This window comes from Equus asinus, chromosome 6, assembly GCF_041296235.1.
Source record: "Equus asinus isolate D_3611 breed Donkey chromosome 6, EquAss-T2T_v2, whole genome shotgun sequence".
NCBI classification, from domain to species: domain Eukaryota; kingdom Metazoa; phylum Chordata; class Mammalia; order Perissodactyla; family Equidae; genus Equus; species Equus asinus.
The window spans coordinates 80,043,180-80,056,476 of record NC_091795.1 but is presented as its reverse complement, the minus strand read 5'-3'; the positions used below and the strand labels follow the sequence as shown (position 1 = coordinate 80,056,476).

General features: G+C 41.9%; 1 protein-coding gene across 5 annotated transcripts in view; it reads right to left on the bottom strand.

The window, feature by feature from the left end:
* The window catches only part of IFT172 (intraflagellar transport 172), a 32,223-nt gene that overhangs the window by 12,739 nt on the left and 6,187 nt on the right, over positions 1 to 13,297 (bottom strand). For 2 of the 5 annotated variants that reach the window (XR_011504124.1, XM_044772136.2), the window contains exons 9-21: positions 12,441 to 12,564; positions 11,945 to 12,040; positions 10,623 to 10,784; positions 10,219 to 10,272; positions 9,891 to 9,994; positions 9,639 to 9,724; positions 8,768 to 8,833; positions 6,474 to 6,586; positions 5,454 to 5,621; positions 2,568 to 2,704; positions 2,221 to 2,328; positions 752 to 836; positions 366 to 458 (exon numbers count right to left, since the gene is read on the bottom strand). Coding sequence is in view for 4 of the 5 variants with exons in the window: in XM_044772136.2 (XP_044628071.1) it covers positions 366 to 458; positions 752 to 836; positions 2,221 to 2,328; positions 2,568 to 2,704; positions 5,454 to 5,621; positions 6,474 to 6,586; positions 8,768 to 8,833; positions 9,639 to 9,724; positions 9,891 to 9,994; positions 10,219 to 10,272; positions 10,623 to 10,784; positions 11,945 to 12,040; positions 12,441 to 12,564 (1,396 nt within the window). In the remaining variant the exon portion in view is untranslated. The remainder of the gene's footprint in view (positions 1 to 365; positions 459 to 751; positions 837 to 2,220; positions 2,329 to 2,567; positions 2,705 to 5,453; positions 5,622 to 6,473; positions 6,587 to 8,767; positions 8,834 to 9,638; positions 9,725 to 9,890; positions 9,995 to 10,218; positions 10,273 to 10,622; positions 10,785 to 11,944; positions 12,041 to 12,440; positions 12,565 to 13,297) is intronic. The other 3 variants (XM_014850368.3, XM_044772137.2, XM_070512381.1) reach the window with 3 other exon arrangements.

The window sequence follows — 13,297 nt, the reverse complement described above, 5'->3', positions numbered from 1 at the left end:
AAGTTTTAGGGCACCTTATTTGCAGAGGCCCCTTCCCAGGCAATTTTTCTTAAAGAGGGTTCCTCAAATTGTATAAACTTCAAGGCCCACAAAACCTGGATCTATCTCCATGCACAAGAATTGCAAAGACAGGCTCTGGAGCACAGGGGGAGATAGTGGACTGTTTAGGAAAGAAAGATGTAATTATAAGGACTAACACAGAGGAGGAAATTAAGGACGATTGAAAGTACCTGTACAAACCTTTCTAAAAGTTCTCCCCAAACCTATGGAAGCCCAACTGACCAGTGCTCTTTCCTCTCCTGAGTTTGCCTTGCCTTTTTGCCCCTCTGATCCCCTCTTCCATATGGTTCCTCTTCTCCCATTACCTGTTCCAAGAAGATCATTTCAGCTAGCTTGTAGTTCTTCTCTAGCATGGCTAGACGTGCTCGGACCTGATAAAAGTCCGTTCCTTCTCCACCCTGCAGGGAAAATGGAAGTTCTGGTTATTCTGTTGGAGCTGCAGGAGCCAGTCTGTCTATGTGGGCTGAGACAGGAAGGCCAGAGAGACATGGAAGCTAAAAGACTTGGGAAAAATTTCACAGGGCTTAGAGGCTTGAGGTTTGGCAAGCAATTCTAAAATGGGCCAACCTGAGGGTGGAGGTGAGGTGGGCAGTGTAAATTAGTCACGACTGGAAAGCTAGGAATCATGGGGCTGAGTATTAAGAGAAATCTCAGCTTGAGAGACTGAATGAATTGGGGGGATAATACTTGCATATTCCCGAGACACTTGATCTGCAATCTCATTCGTCTCATGCAGGAATCGAGCTTTTGCTACATGGCCCAAAGCAGAAAAGCACCTATAGTATGGAAGCAATAATAGTAACTGTAATGTTATTATAGGATCATCATCAATTCATTGGCTCAGCAGATACAGACTGAACATCTGTAACGTGCCAGGCACTATTCTTGCCACTGGAGACACAAAGGGGATAAGACAGATAAGGGCCTTGATCGCAGGGAACTTACTTTCTAATGAAATCACATAATTAGTAAACAAAGATAATTTGAGAGAATAAAAAAGAAAATAAAATAGTGTGACATTATAGACAGTCACTGAGGTGACTATTTAAGTTGGTAGTCAGAGAAGGCCTATCTGAGGAGCTGGCATTTGAGCTGAGACCTGAATATAAGAAAAAGTCAGTCATGGCAAGATGAGCAAAAATTATTCCAGGCAGAGGGAACACCTAGTGCAGCAGGAGTGAGCTGGGCACACTCAAAGGGCCAAAAGGATGCCAGTGCGGCTGGAGACGAATGGGCAAGTAGGTGGCTGGTATGAGAAGGAAGCAGAGGCCAATATTGTAGAGCCTTAGGAAATGGAAAGGAGTCTGGGTTTTATACTACATGTAATAGTAAGCTCCTGGAAGGTTCTGAGCAAGAAAATGACATAATCTAATTTATGTTTTTAATACCTCAGCTGCTACGGGATAAATGGATCATAGGGGTATAAGCACAGATCAGTGAGACTAATTAAGAGGCTTCGCAATACTTCATGTAGGAGATGGGGCTGGTCTGTTCGAGGGTGGAGATGGTAGAGCTGGCCAAGAGACTCAGGATATGTTTTGGAGACCCTGGATCAGAGTCCCGAGAACTTGCTGATAGTCTAGCCACGGGGAGTATGGGGAAAAAGGGATCAAGGATGATTCCTAGCCAAAATAGTAGCTCTTTGCACAGATTCTCTGATTTTTTCTTCACTACCACTACCATTCTTCTCTACCATCTTACAAGGTAAATTTAATGATTATCCCCATTTTACATAGAGATAATCAAGAAACCAAGGCTTGGAAAGGTTAGTTAACCACTCTGAGTTTACACATGTTGGTAAATGGAGCCAAAATTTGAACTCCAAAGAGTGTCAGTCCCAAGCTTGTCCTATTAACTACACTCCTATACTATACTCGGAACATACACATCCATGCATGGATTGCAGGGTGTGGGTGTTCAAAACTTTGAAGGGGCACTTAGTTACAAGAAGGGGAAGCAAAAAACAATAAAAGACATACTTCTATAATCTAGGATGGGAGGATGTTTGGAATAAGTGTACTATGGAAGGGTTCTATGACATTTGTTGGCATGGGAAGGGAAGCAATGCCTTAACACTGAGCAGGAGCAGCCCACAGGTAAGACACCCACGTGCTCAGCCCTCCTGGCTGCCTGGCACCTCACTTCTACAGTCTACCTCACCTCTCAGCAATGTGTAGCTGCCTTGCCTCTAGTGCCAGTTTACTCAAGGTTTTCCACATTGCCTCTGTTTCTGGGGTCATTTCCAGAGTCTCCAAGAAGGCTGTTGCCCTGGAGAGGGAAGGAAGAAAAGCACAAGGGATGAGTCCAGGGTCAGGAAGACACGGAGGAATAGGGGTCATGGGGGAGGGGAGGGGAGGGCCAGGCATTTATTTGCCCTTCTCGTCCAGTCTCCTCCATGAATTGCCAGGTCGTTTTTAGATATGGCCAGTTTTACAACTCATCCCAGGTCCTCCTCTCTCAGAAGAGACTTTCCTACCACCTTGCTAGCTATCAGCCCAGCCCCTCACCGAGTGTAGTTGCCGTCATCAATGGCTGTTCCAAACTCGATAAGGCCTTCATCCAGTGTGTAGGCAACTGTAGTCACACCTTCGGTCACCATCACCTCGGTCTTTCCCCCGCCCCGCTCTAGACCTACAACATCACCCTGTAAAAATTCAATCCCCCCCACCCCACCCGAATACCAGGTTAGTGTTTCCACAAACTCAACTGAAGATCAGACCCACCCTCACCCAACCCTTTACTCTCACACTGAGGGAATTACAGTGGCTTTTGTTTTCCTAACATTTAGTTTCTCTCAAGCAGATAAAAATTCCTATCTATGATAATATCCTTGGGTTAAAGTACACTCACAGTTATGCCGGCACTAATGCCTGCAGGTAAGCTGGCAGAGTGTGGCATCCACCTCTGCTTCCAGCAGTACCATGAGTACATATGTCTAAGGGTCCTCCTGTTAAAATATAACTTGAACCTGGGACATACTTTTTAATGCATTGCTGGGTTCAAATGAAGAAATCACTAGGAATGCTTCCTACCCGCTCTTCCACCCTTCCTCTTAAAGAAAAGGAAGGAAGGGAGAGTAGGGAGGGAGGGAGAGAAGCAGAGTGGGAGAAAGAGAGAGGGGGAAAGAGAGGGAGAGAGAGAAGGGAGAGGGAGAGAGGGAGGGAGATGGGGAGGATGGAGGGGAAGGAGAGAAAGAGAGAGAGAAGGAGGGAGGGAGGAAGGAAGAAAGAAACAGAGAAAAAGATAAAGAAAGCTAAAACCTGAGCTTGAGAAAATGAACGGTGAGCAAGAGAGAAGAGTACAGTTGCTCTGAAGGCAAGCACAGTCTGAGGGGACTAAACCTTGGGTCCTCCTGCAGGATGGGGAGGCCCAATCTGAGAGTCCCTCATTAAACCTGACATCTTCTCTTCAGTAAAGGGAACAAAAGAGGTATAGGGCAGTAATATGCCTGATTCCTGCGGAAGCAAACACAATTCATCTCTGGAGGAAAACGTCCATTTCAGGCCCTTGGGATTCCAAAAGACAAGATCCAATGTAACATGAGCTCATAATAAAAAAAATACCAAAATACATGTTAACAAAACACTATAAAGGAGTAAATAATAACTATAAACAACAGTTTTGGACCCCCAAGGATTTCAGATATTAAAAATCACAGTTAAGAAAAAAAACAGTTACGGAATATAAAATAATCATGTGTGAAATGCTTAAAGACTTAAAAGATGAAATGAAAAATTAAGTAAGGAACAAAAGACTATCAAAAATAGGCAGATTGGAGAAAGAACCAAATAAAGCCTTATGAAAAATTTAATTTTTGAAGTAAAAAGCCTCAATGAATGGTTTAAATAGCAGATTAGACAATGATGGAAGCAAATTAATGAACTGAAAGATGTATCTTAAGAATTAACCAGAATATAGCATGGAGTGAGAAGGAGAAAGGAAATATGAAAGAGAGGTTAAAAAGGCAGAGAAGAAAAGACAAGAAATCTGATATATGCCTACTTAGAGTTCTGACGAAGAAACTGGAGAATGCGAGAGAAGCGACAATGTTTGAAGAGATAATGGCTGGGACATTTCCAAGACTGATAAAAATATGTGTACCCACAAATACAGGAAGCACGATATATACCAAGCAGGATAAATAAAAGGAAATTTATATCTAGACACATTGAAGTTAACTTCAAAACACCTAAGAAAAAGATTTTAAAAGCAACTAGAGAGAAAAGACAGATCACTTCTACAGAAAGGGTTGTTAATAAATTCTTAGACCAACAAAGGAAGTCAATCAAAGGGACAATATGTGCAAAAGGCTAAGAAAAATTAACTGTCAATCTAGAATTGGGTACTGAGTCCAAGTACCTTTCCAGAACAAAGGCTAAATTAAAAAATTTTCAGATAATCAAAAATTGAGTGTTTATCATCAAAAGACTTTCACTAAAGAAACTTCTAAATGATATTCTTCCAGAGGAAAAAGAATAACTCCAGAGGGAAGATCAGCAATGCAAAAGGAAAAGGTGAACAGAGAAACTGGCACTGTGATGATACATCTAAACAAATTCTGTCTGTATCATATAATAATGTCTAACTTTGGGGACAACAGAAGAGAAATAAAACAGTGGACAGCAATGGCAAAGGGGAGGTGATCAAAGTTAAAGCCTTTTAAGGTCCTTGTATTGTTTGCAGGGGCGGGGGGATTAGATGCTGATTAACTTTAAACTTTCTTAATTTAATGACCTGGTAACTGCTATAGAAATAGGATGTATAACCTCCAAACTGAAAAAGTGAAAAAAAGGGCATTTTAAAAAGGGCAAAACAAACCAAAAAATCCAACTTTAATCAGTCTAAAATGAAGCAAAAAAGAAAAAAAGAGATGCAGAAAAAGAAAGTATCAAGTGCTCTACCCACACCCACACCAGTCACTCTAGCCTAGCACAGAGGCCTCTCTTCTGTTTTCATAGCCTCCTCCCAGATTTTGGAAGATTACTGTGTGTGATGTTGTGTGGGACAGGAGAGAGGGTCTGATCAGCAGTCTGAGAAAAAAGGAACTCTGAAAGGCTTATAACAGAGAATCAGCATGCAAGGAGGTGTCATGGAACTGCCCCTCCTATCAGGGAGCTTCCAGCCTAAAGGAACTCCACATTATGACTGGGTGAATTCCCAGGGCCACTGTAATAGAGACCTATACTCCAAGGGTCTCATTTAATGTCAGGAATCTGAACAAAGGTGGCTCTGGGGCCCAGTCCACTGTGGGGAACGAGTCTAAGCTTCACTTGCCAACGCCATCACAGAGATTATGGTGGTGGGCTGAGAGAACCAAGTACCCTTCAGAGCCTCCCCAGGGCTCTAATTAATCAGCTTGACACTATGTCTGAGGTGCCCTGGTGTTGACATACCCTGATAGAGGACATGGTGACCCTCTCAGGTGCCTCAATGTTGTACCACACACACAGGCTGTTTCGGTTCTGAGCTACCAGCACATCACTTCCTGGGACCCACTGTACGTAGGAGCAGAAGTTGAGGATCATTGTCTTGGAGCAGCTTTCAATATCATATAGATGCAACTGAAGAAGGAAGAGGTAAATAACACAATTAAAAGGAAAGATGGGGTATCTTCTGATCTTGACCATTTCCCTAATGGTGAAATGTGTTGAGCTAATCCACCAGTCAGGTACATGCCAAATTTCAAAGCTTACTGACCTGCAACCCTTGAAGTTTATGCTGAGTTGGTATAATCTGACTCTGGCTAAATAAGAGATGACCAAAAGAGCAAAGTTCTACACCCTAGGAATTGAAGTTAGGCGAAGGTCAGACTTTCATTCTTAGAATAACTCTGGGCCAGAGTAACAGCCTGGATTACTAAAGCAAGGCCATCAGACAAATTAAATGGTTTGGAAACCTGTGATATGGTTTTTCACATCACAAAGAAAATGAAATGAAAAATCACCAGATAGTCTCCCTGCCCTTGAGGTTAAACTCTTTGGTGATACATATTGAGATCAGAATCAATAAGGGACTAGGAGACTGTCCTCAAGCCAGCTTCAATGCTGTCAAATAAAGGCAGCTGAAGAGCACTGGAGTAGTAGGCGTGGGCAAAGGCCAGCTAGGCGCGAGGAAAAGGAATGCAGGGGTAAGGAAGTTTCATGAGGGCGCAGACTGGTGAATGGTAAGACAAAAATCAACTTGCAAATTCCCCTCTTGACTTTGGTGCCATCATGATACAGTCTTCTCAAAGGTAATATAGGATGGGTTGTGATATCAGATACAAAGAATGTTGATTCTTCTGTGCCTTCTGCTATGCTAATGGCATAGCACCAAAAAATTATGTCTCATCCTGCCTCCCACAATCCCTGGTTGCACCTAGTACCACATCCTCTGTGAACCAGATATGGATAGGCCTTAGTAACCCTCCTCACACGAAGTTTCCGGTCCCTGAAGAGAAGCTTGTGCCCAGTCTCATTAAGTTCCAGCCAATCCACTCGGCTCTCATGGCTAATGGTGCCAATGTTGTAGCCACCAATCAGATCCACTATAGAGTAAAGGAGACAAGGTTAAGAAGTGAGATTCCACAGAATCACATACAGGGCATGAGGGAGCCTGCAAAAGACTGGCCTTACAATCACAGGTTGGGCTTTAAGAATGTCACATCAGTCTAGAGTATGGCACTGGGGAATGCAAATGGCCACTACAACATAATTTTGCTAAGATGTTAGGTTTCTTCTAAAATTGTAGAGGTTTTGTTTTTGTTTAACCCTGTAGTTAACTCAAAAGATCCAGACCCGTCAAGAAATGTGATTCCTCTTTGGGACTCTTGGAGTTGTATACTAGCTGATCAGAACTACAAAGCAACTGACTTCTGTTACTCCCCAAATCCCCTGGAAGGCAGCATTAAGTACATTAAGGATGAACCCCAGTTACAGCATACTGGTGAGAGAAAGCTGATGAACAAAATGACTTTGATGATCATATTGGCCCCAAGGAGTTACCTACACATTTGAGTGCCTATAATGTAAAAATATTGAAGGGCAAACAGTAGAGAAGGGACACAGACAAAACAGAAGGAACCTCTGAGTAAAGTTAGGCTGGTCAGTACAGAGGATGAATATTTTAGTTTGGTCTGAATCTTGTAGACAATATAAGAAACAATCACATTTAGAACAGACCACTCAGCATTGGCTAGGATGCTTTCAGGGAGTCTCCTGATCCAAGGCCACCACAGCTCTTATTGATATCCATTATTAACGAGCATGTGCCTGCCTGTTAGATGCGCTGAAGCTAAAGACCAAATGCCAGCTAACGTCTACAACTGAGAAGGCCAATTTAAAAATGAGTTTCCCTTTAATTAAAAAACAAAATGATAAAGCCATGTTTTAATGCCCAATCATAGAATCATAGAATGCTAGAGCCTGTGGGGACCCTATTTCTGTGAACGCTCTGAAATTATACACAAAATTATGTGTGTACGTATATTTTTCTGGGAGAGGATCTATAATTTTCATTAGATACTCAAAGGGGTCAGTGGCCCAAAAAGGTTAAGAAAAGAACTTTGTCATTTTACATACATTGAAGATGAGACCTACAGAGGGAAGTGACTAGTCCAAAGGCTCACAGCTCATTATTGCTGCTGGAACTTGGGCCACTGGACTATATTATTATTTCTATTACGAATACTTACATTTCTGAGCTCAGCAACCTGATGTGGAACATAAATTTCATGAAATGTAAAAATGCCTTCAGATCACACCCATATATATATGGAAACTTGATTTATGAGAGAGAACACTGCAAATTAGTGGGTGAAGAATGGACTTTCAATAAATGGTTAAACATATGGGAAAAAATAAAATTATATCCCTACCCACAATATGCACAAAAATAAATTCCAGGTGAAAAACAAAATTTAAAAACATTAAAATACAGCAGAGAAAAGACCTGAAAAATCACAAACTATTTCTTAAAAAGTGATAAAATGGACTACATCAAAATTAAAAATGTATGATCACTAAAAGACACCAAAAAGGAGAGAAAAGCCACAAGCTGAGACAAACTATCTACAATATAAACAACCATCAAAGGCTATACATGCATAGACACAGAACTCCTTCAAGTCAATGAGGAAAAGACAACCTGATTTTTAAAATAGGCAGTGAATATGAACTGCAATTCACAGAAGAAGAACTCCAAATGGCCAATAAACAAATGCACAATAAAAAATTAATACAGTGAGATATTATTTCACATACATCAGATTGAGCCAAATTAGAAAATCAGGCAATCTCAATTATTGGAGAGGATGGATGGGACGATGGGAACTCTAACTGCTGGTAGGAATGTAAATTGGCAGAACCTCTTTGAAGAGCAATTTGGAAATATTAAGTGAAACTGAAGATGAACTTCTTCTATGATTCAGCAATACCACTCTAGGTATAAACCTTAGAAAACTGAAACACTGTTAACAGTGAAAAACCAACAACATAAATGTCCATCAATAAGAGAAGAGAGAGAAGATCCAAGGTAATATAATGAAATGCTGGGATCTGACAGTACTGGGTATGGCTATACAAGTCATATTATTATTATTAAGAGCTAATATTTATTAAGTGCTTATGTACCAGGCACTAGTCTAAGTGCTTTTCATATGAGGTGGGTACTATTTTAGCCTGATTTTGTGAATGAAGAAATTGAGATACAGAAAGGTTAAGTAACTTACCTAAGATCACACAGGTAGTAAGTAGAGAAGTGAGGAAGTTTGACGCCAGAGCTCTGTTCCTAACAACTACAGTACACAGGTATATTATTCTCTATCCTTTTTGGAGAATACTATGCTATTCTCTATATTTTTCCTTTTTCTTTCTTTCTTTTTCTTTTTGAGGAAGATTAGCCCTGAGCTAACATCTGCCACCAATTCTCCTCTTTTTGCTGAGGAAGACTGGCCCTGAGCTAACATCTGTGCCCATTTCCTCTACTTTATATGTGGGATGCCTACCACAGCATGGCTTGACAAGCAGTGCAAAGGTCTGTTCCTGGGATCCGAACCAGCAAACCTCGGGCTGCTGAAGTGGAACATTTGAACTTAACCGCTGCACCACTGGGCTGGCCCCTATACTTTTTTCTATGCTTGAAACATTTCACGATAAAAAATTCACTATTAATATGTAAGATTTACAAATGTGAATGTTTGCAAAATGCAAAATAAAGTTTGTCATCACTAGTTACTAATGACAAACTATACAAAAAATAAGGCCTCTTCCAGTTCTAAGAATCTATGATCCTATGAAGTCTAAGCAAGAAAATTCATAAATTTGCTAACCATTCTTCTCTACAATTCACAATTTTCCAGCCCTAGATAGATGCCTACATGGGCAGGCCTATATATGTACCCATGTTTCTAGCTCTAGACATCTGGAGATAGACGCATACACATGGATTTAAACATTTCACATATCCACTGTAAGAGTGGGATCACACATTTACTTGGTGCCTCTCAGATTCCCGGATTCTCCACTGTGCACAATCGGTGATTTGCAAGTGCACTATAAACATCTATTCTGTTATTAAAACTATGAGGGAGTCTTACTCACCTATAGCAATAGTCTTAATATCAACAAGATAAGCCAGTTTCTTATTATCTTCCATTCCTTGCTGACACCTCTCATTAATACGGACACTGAAACATGAAGAATGAGATGAGGCAAAATGGGCTTAGGCAGTTCATCGAGGGCTCTGAAGCACCACACAGAGTGAAGTTTTTAGGTTAACCTGAGGACATAGGAGTTAGAAGTCAAAAAGGAATTCTTTTGGGTTTTAAAAATTTGAGAACCTCGGGGGGTTACCTGATGAGGTGAGGGTTCATGAATTCAGTACGTACAGAACCCAGGGTATCATTACTCCCATATTCCACCAGGGTTAGCTCTCCAGCATTGAAGATCATGCAAACCTGGGGATGAATGGAAGTGTTATATGGTGGAAAGGTTGCACGAAGAAAAACAGTAGAAGGAAGTGTACTGTCAGTTCAAAGCAACTCCCACTTTTCTCTTTATTCTGTTCCTCTGCCTATTTCACCCTCCTCCCTTATCTGCTGTCTGCCACTTGCCATCCTTCTAACACAGAAGCTAGAAGTAGGCTTATCAAGACGGTGATGGCGAATCACATTCTACTCACATTTTCATTTTCAAAGAAATACTTCTCATTGCCACCAGATCCCTGCCAAGCTACCTGTAAAGAGGGGAGAAGACATAAGAAACATGAGACAACTATCCAAGACAATGCTGAAAGAATGACAGGGTGGGAGGCAAAGAGAATGAGTTTGGGGGGGCTTTGAGATTGCACAGAAAAGGTGCTTTGCCAGATTTTGCCCATGTCCCTATGTTTCTGAGAGATGGCGTAAAAACAGTGGTGATTCATATTCTAGGATTCTAAACCTCCTGGGTGCCATTCCCTGAAACCACATCTCCAACACTAGAATGTCAGAGCTTCCCATGGAGATCTCCCCCTAGGAACCCTGGCCCCCCTGAAATAGCAACTCAAGATGCCCCATTCCCCACATCTCCGTTTTTGGTTCCTACCTCACTAAGGCGGTTAGTGTTCAGGTCCCCCAGCAGCAGCGTGTCTGACGTGTGGGCCACCAAGTAACGTTCCTTTCCCAGGATTTTCACCTCTTCCACCTCATAGCCATAGTGTGACTTGAGTACCACTCGGGTCCCCGATGATAGGTTCTTCACAATCACCTTGGTAAGGGACAAGTCTGAGTTCCCTAGGCTTCCCCCAACCCAAAAAAGGGATGAACATGCTGCGCCCTTTGCCCACCTCCACAGTGCTAAATATAGATAATATCTTGTTTCTTCACCTGGCCTAGGACATTGTTGGTAATAATGACACCTCACATTTATGTAGTGCTTTACTATTTATGAAATGCTTTCATATATTATTTCTTTTGATGCTCACAATATATATGGTTCTGAAAGTTCCACTGGGTAAAAACAATCACTCTCCCTGTGTTCCCACAGCTCTTTGTACAGACCTTTATGATAACTTTTACCACGGTGTACTATATTATTTTTTGATACATTTGTCTCCTTTGCTAGAATGATCTCTTCAATTAAGGGACAATGTATTTCAGATAATTATCTTTGTATTCTCAATGCCTAACACTGCTGCAACACAGAAAATGGATAAATGTTTCTGGAGAAAATAAAAGAATGAAGTAACCAATGAATAATAAATGGAAGGAAAAGATAGAGGTAGAGAAAAGAAAAAAGTGGGCTCAGGAATGAGGGAATTAACTTGCAACATCACACACAGTGAGTTCAGAGGCCCTAAAACAACAGAATTGGCCCTTGTAATCCTATTTATCATCCAGTTAACAACATATAGGTAGTGAAGTTTTAAACTGGGAGGATGTAAGCAGCAATCTCTGTACCCCTTAGGTCTGATGTCTAAACCTCTGCTCACAATAAGCTGGAAGAACTGTAGCATGAAAGTTGCCAGGGAGCTGTCCTGACACATTCTGTTCCCCAGAAGAGCTCTGCCAAAGGTTATTTTTTTTTTTTTTGAGGAAGATTAGACCTGAGCTAACATCTACTGCCAATCCTCCTCTTTTTGCTGAGGAAGACTGGCCCTGAGCTCACATCCGTGCCCATCTTCCTCTACTTTATGTGTGGGATGCCTACCACAGCATGGCTTGCCAAGCAGTGCCATGTCCACACCTGGGATCGGAACTGGCAACCCTGGGCTGCTGAAGTAGAACACGTGAACTTAACTGCTGTGCCACCAGGCCGGCCCCCAAAGGTTGAATTTGATACCGTGGCTATGGCCAGAAGGCAGGGAAGTATTACAGGATGAAAGTGCCGTGGCAAGATGTTGATGTGGCAGCCTATCAGCTGTTTACCTGGCTAGGGCCCACATACGTCAACTCAAACTTGTTCTTATAAATGCTCCTTCGGAGGCAGCAGTCAAACTGCTCCACTCCACCACAAAGTGTGCCCTAGAAGGGAAAGTGACAACATAAAGAGTAACACACATAGTACACACGCATGGGGACGGTATCTAGAGCTACTCTCAAAACCTAGGTTGAATTGGCAGTAAAAGGGCTGGTAGTTTTGGGAAGTACCAGAAGGAAAGAGGTGGGAATACAGGCCTCAAGGGCACCACATACTGAAGGGATGTAAGGGGGAAATCAGCCCTACCTATGCAACTCTCTGTCCCTTTTGGCCTTCAATAAAGTATGAATTTCTCTTCCCTGCCTTTAACATTGAATTTTTAGGTTGGGGTCAAAAGGGAAGAGGAGATTCTCTAATGTCAGGAGACAGTGCATTAGGATAAGGCAGGATTTTTCCCTAGTTTGGAGAAGTCAACAATGGAGAAAGAGGTCACTAGTAACACACCGCACACAGTCGTGAGCCATCCCATTTCCAGGCCAAGGCAGTGATAGTGTATAAGTTGGCAATCTCCTTGGGCTTTGCCTCTTCCCAGATGCTTCTTCGAGGGCTCCAGTTGAGTACCCGAAGCCTGAAATAAAGTATGTGGATTTTAGAAGAGATATGACCGAGCAAAAGAGTAAAAATGGGCTGATAACTGAAGGAAATTAGTCCTGCGTTATCAGAGAAGAAAGGAAATAAAAGAGAACAGGCAAGCTAGGGAGTCTAGTAGGAGAAGGACAACAAGGTTCAAAGGAAGTACGCTGGGAAAATCAAGTCAAAAGTAAAATGAGGTAAGAGTGATGAGAATGGAAAAAGAAACGAGATTGTGGCTGGTAAGAAAAATGAGCTGTTAGCAGTAGAGACACATGGAAAAAGAAAAGAGCAATGGTAGGAGTCAGGGAAGAAAGAAAGAAACATGAAGAGACACATATAAGATTGAAGGAGATAGAAAGACAGGACTGACAAAGATGGGGTTAAAAGTGCTTCAAGGAAGTAATGAGACCCAGACCTTAGCTGTTTCTCTACTCTTCCTTCTTTCATTCATTCACCAAACATTTGACCATATATCATGTACGAGATACTAATACAGGCACTGGAGATTAAAAAAATGAACACTATGGCCTCTTTCCAAGTGCTCTTCAATTTAGTCAGATAGGGGCTGGCCCCACCGCTGAGTGGTTCTCACGCTCTGTTTCGGCAGCCCAGGGTTTCACTGGTTCGGATCCTGGGCGCTGACATGGTACTGCTCATCAAGCCATGCTGAGGTGGCATCCCACATAGCACAGCCAGAGGCACTCACAACTACAATATACAACTATGTA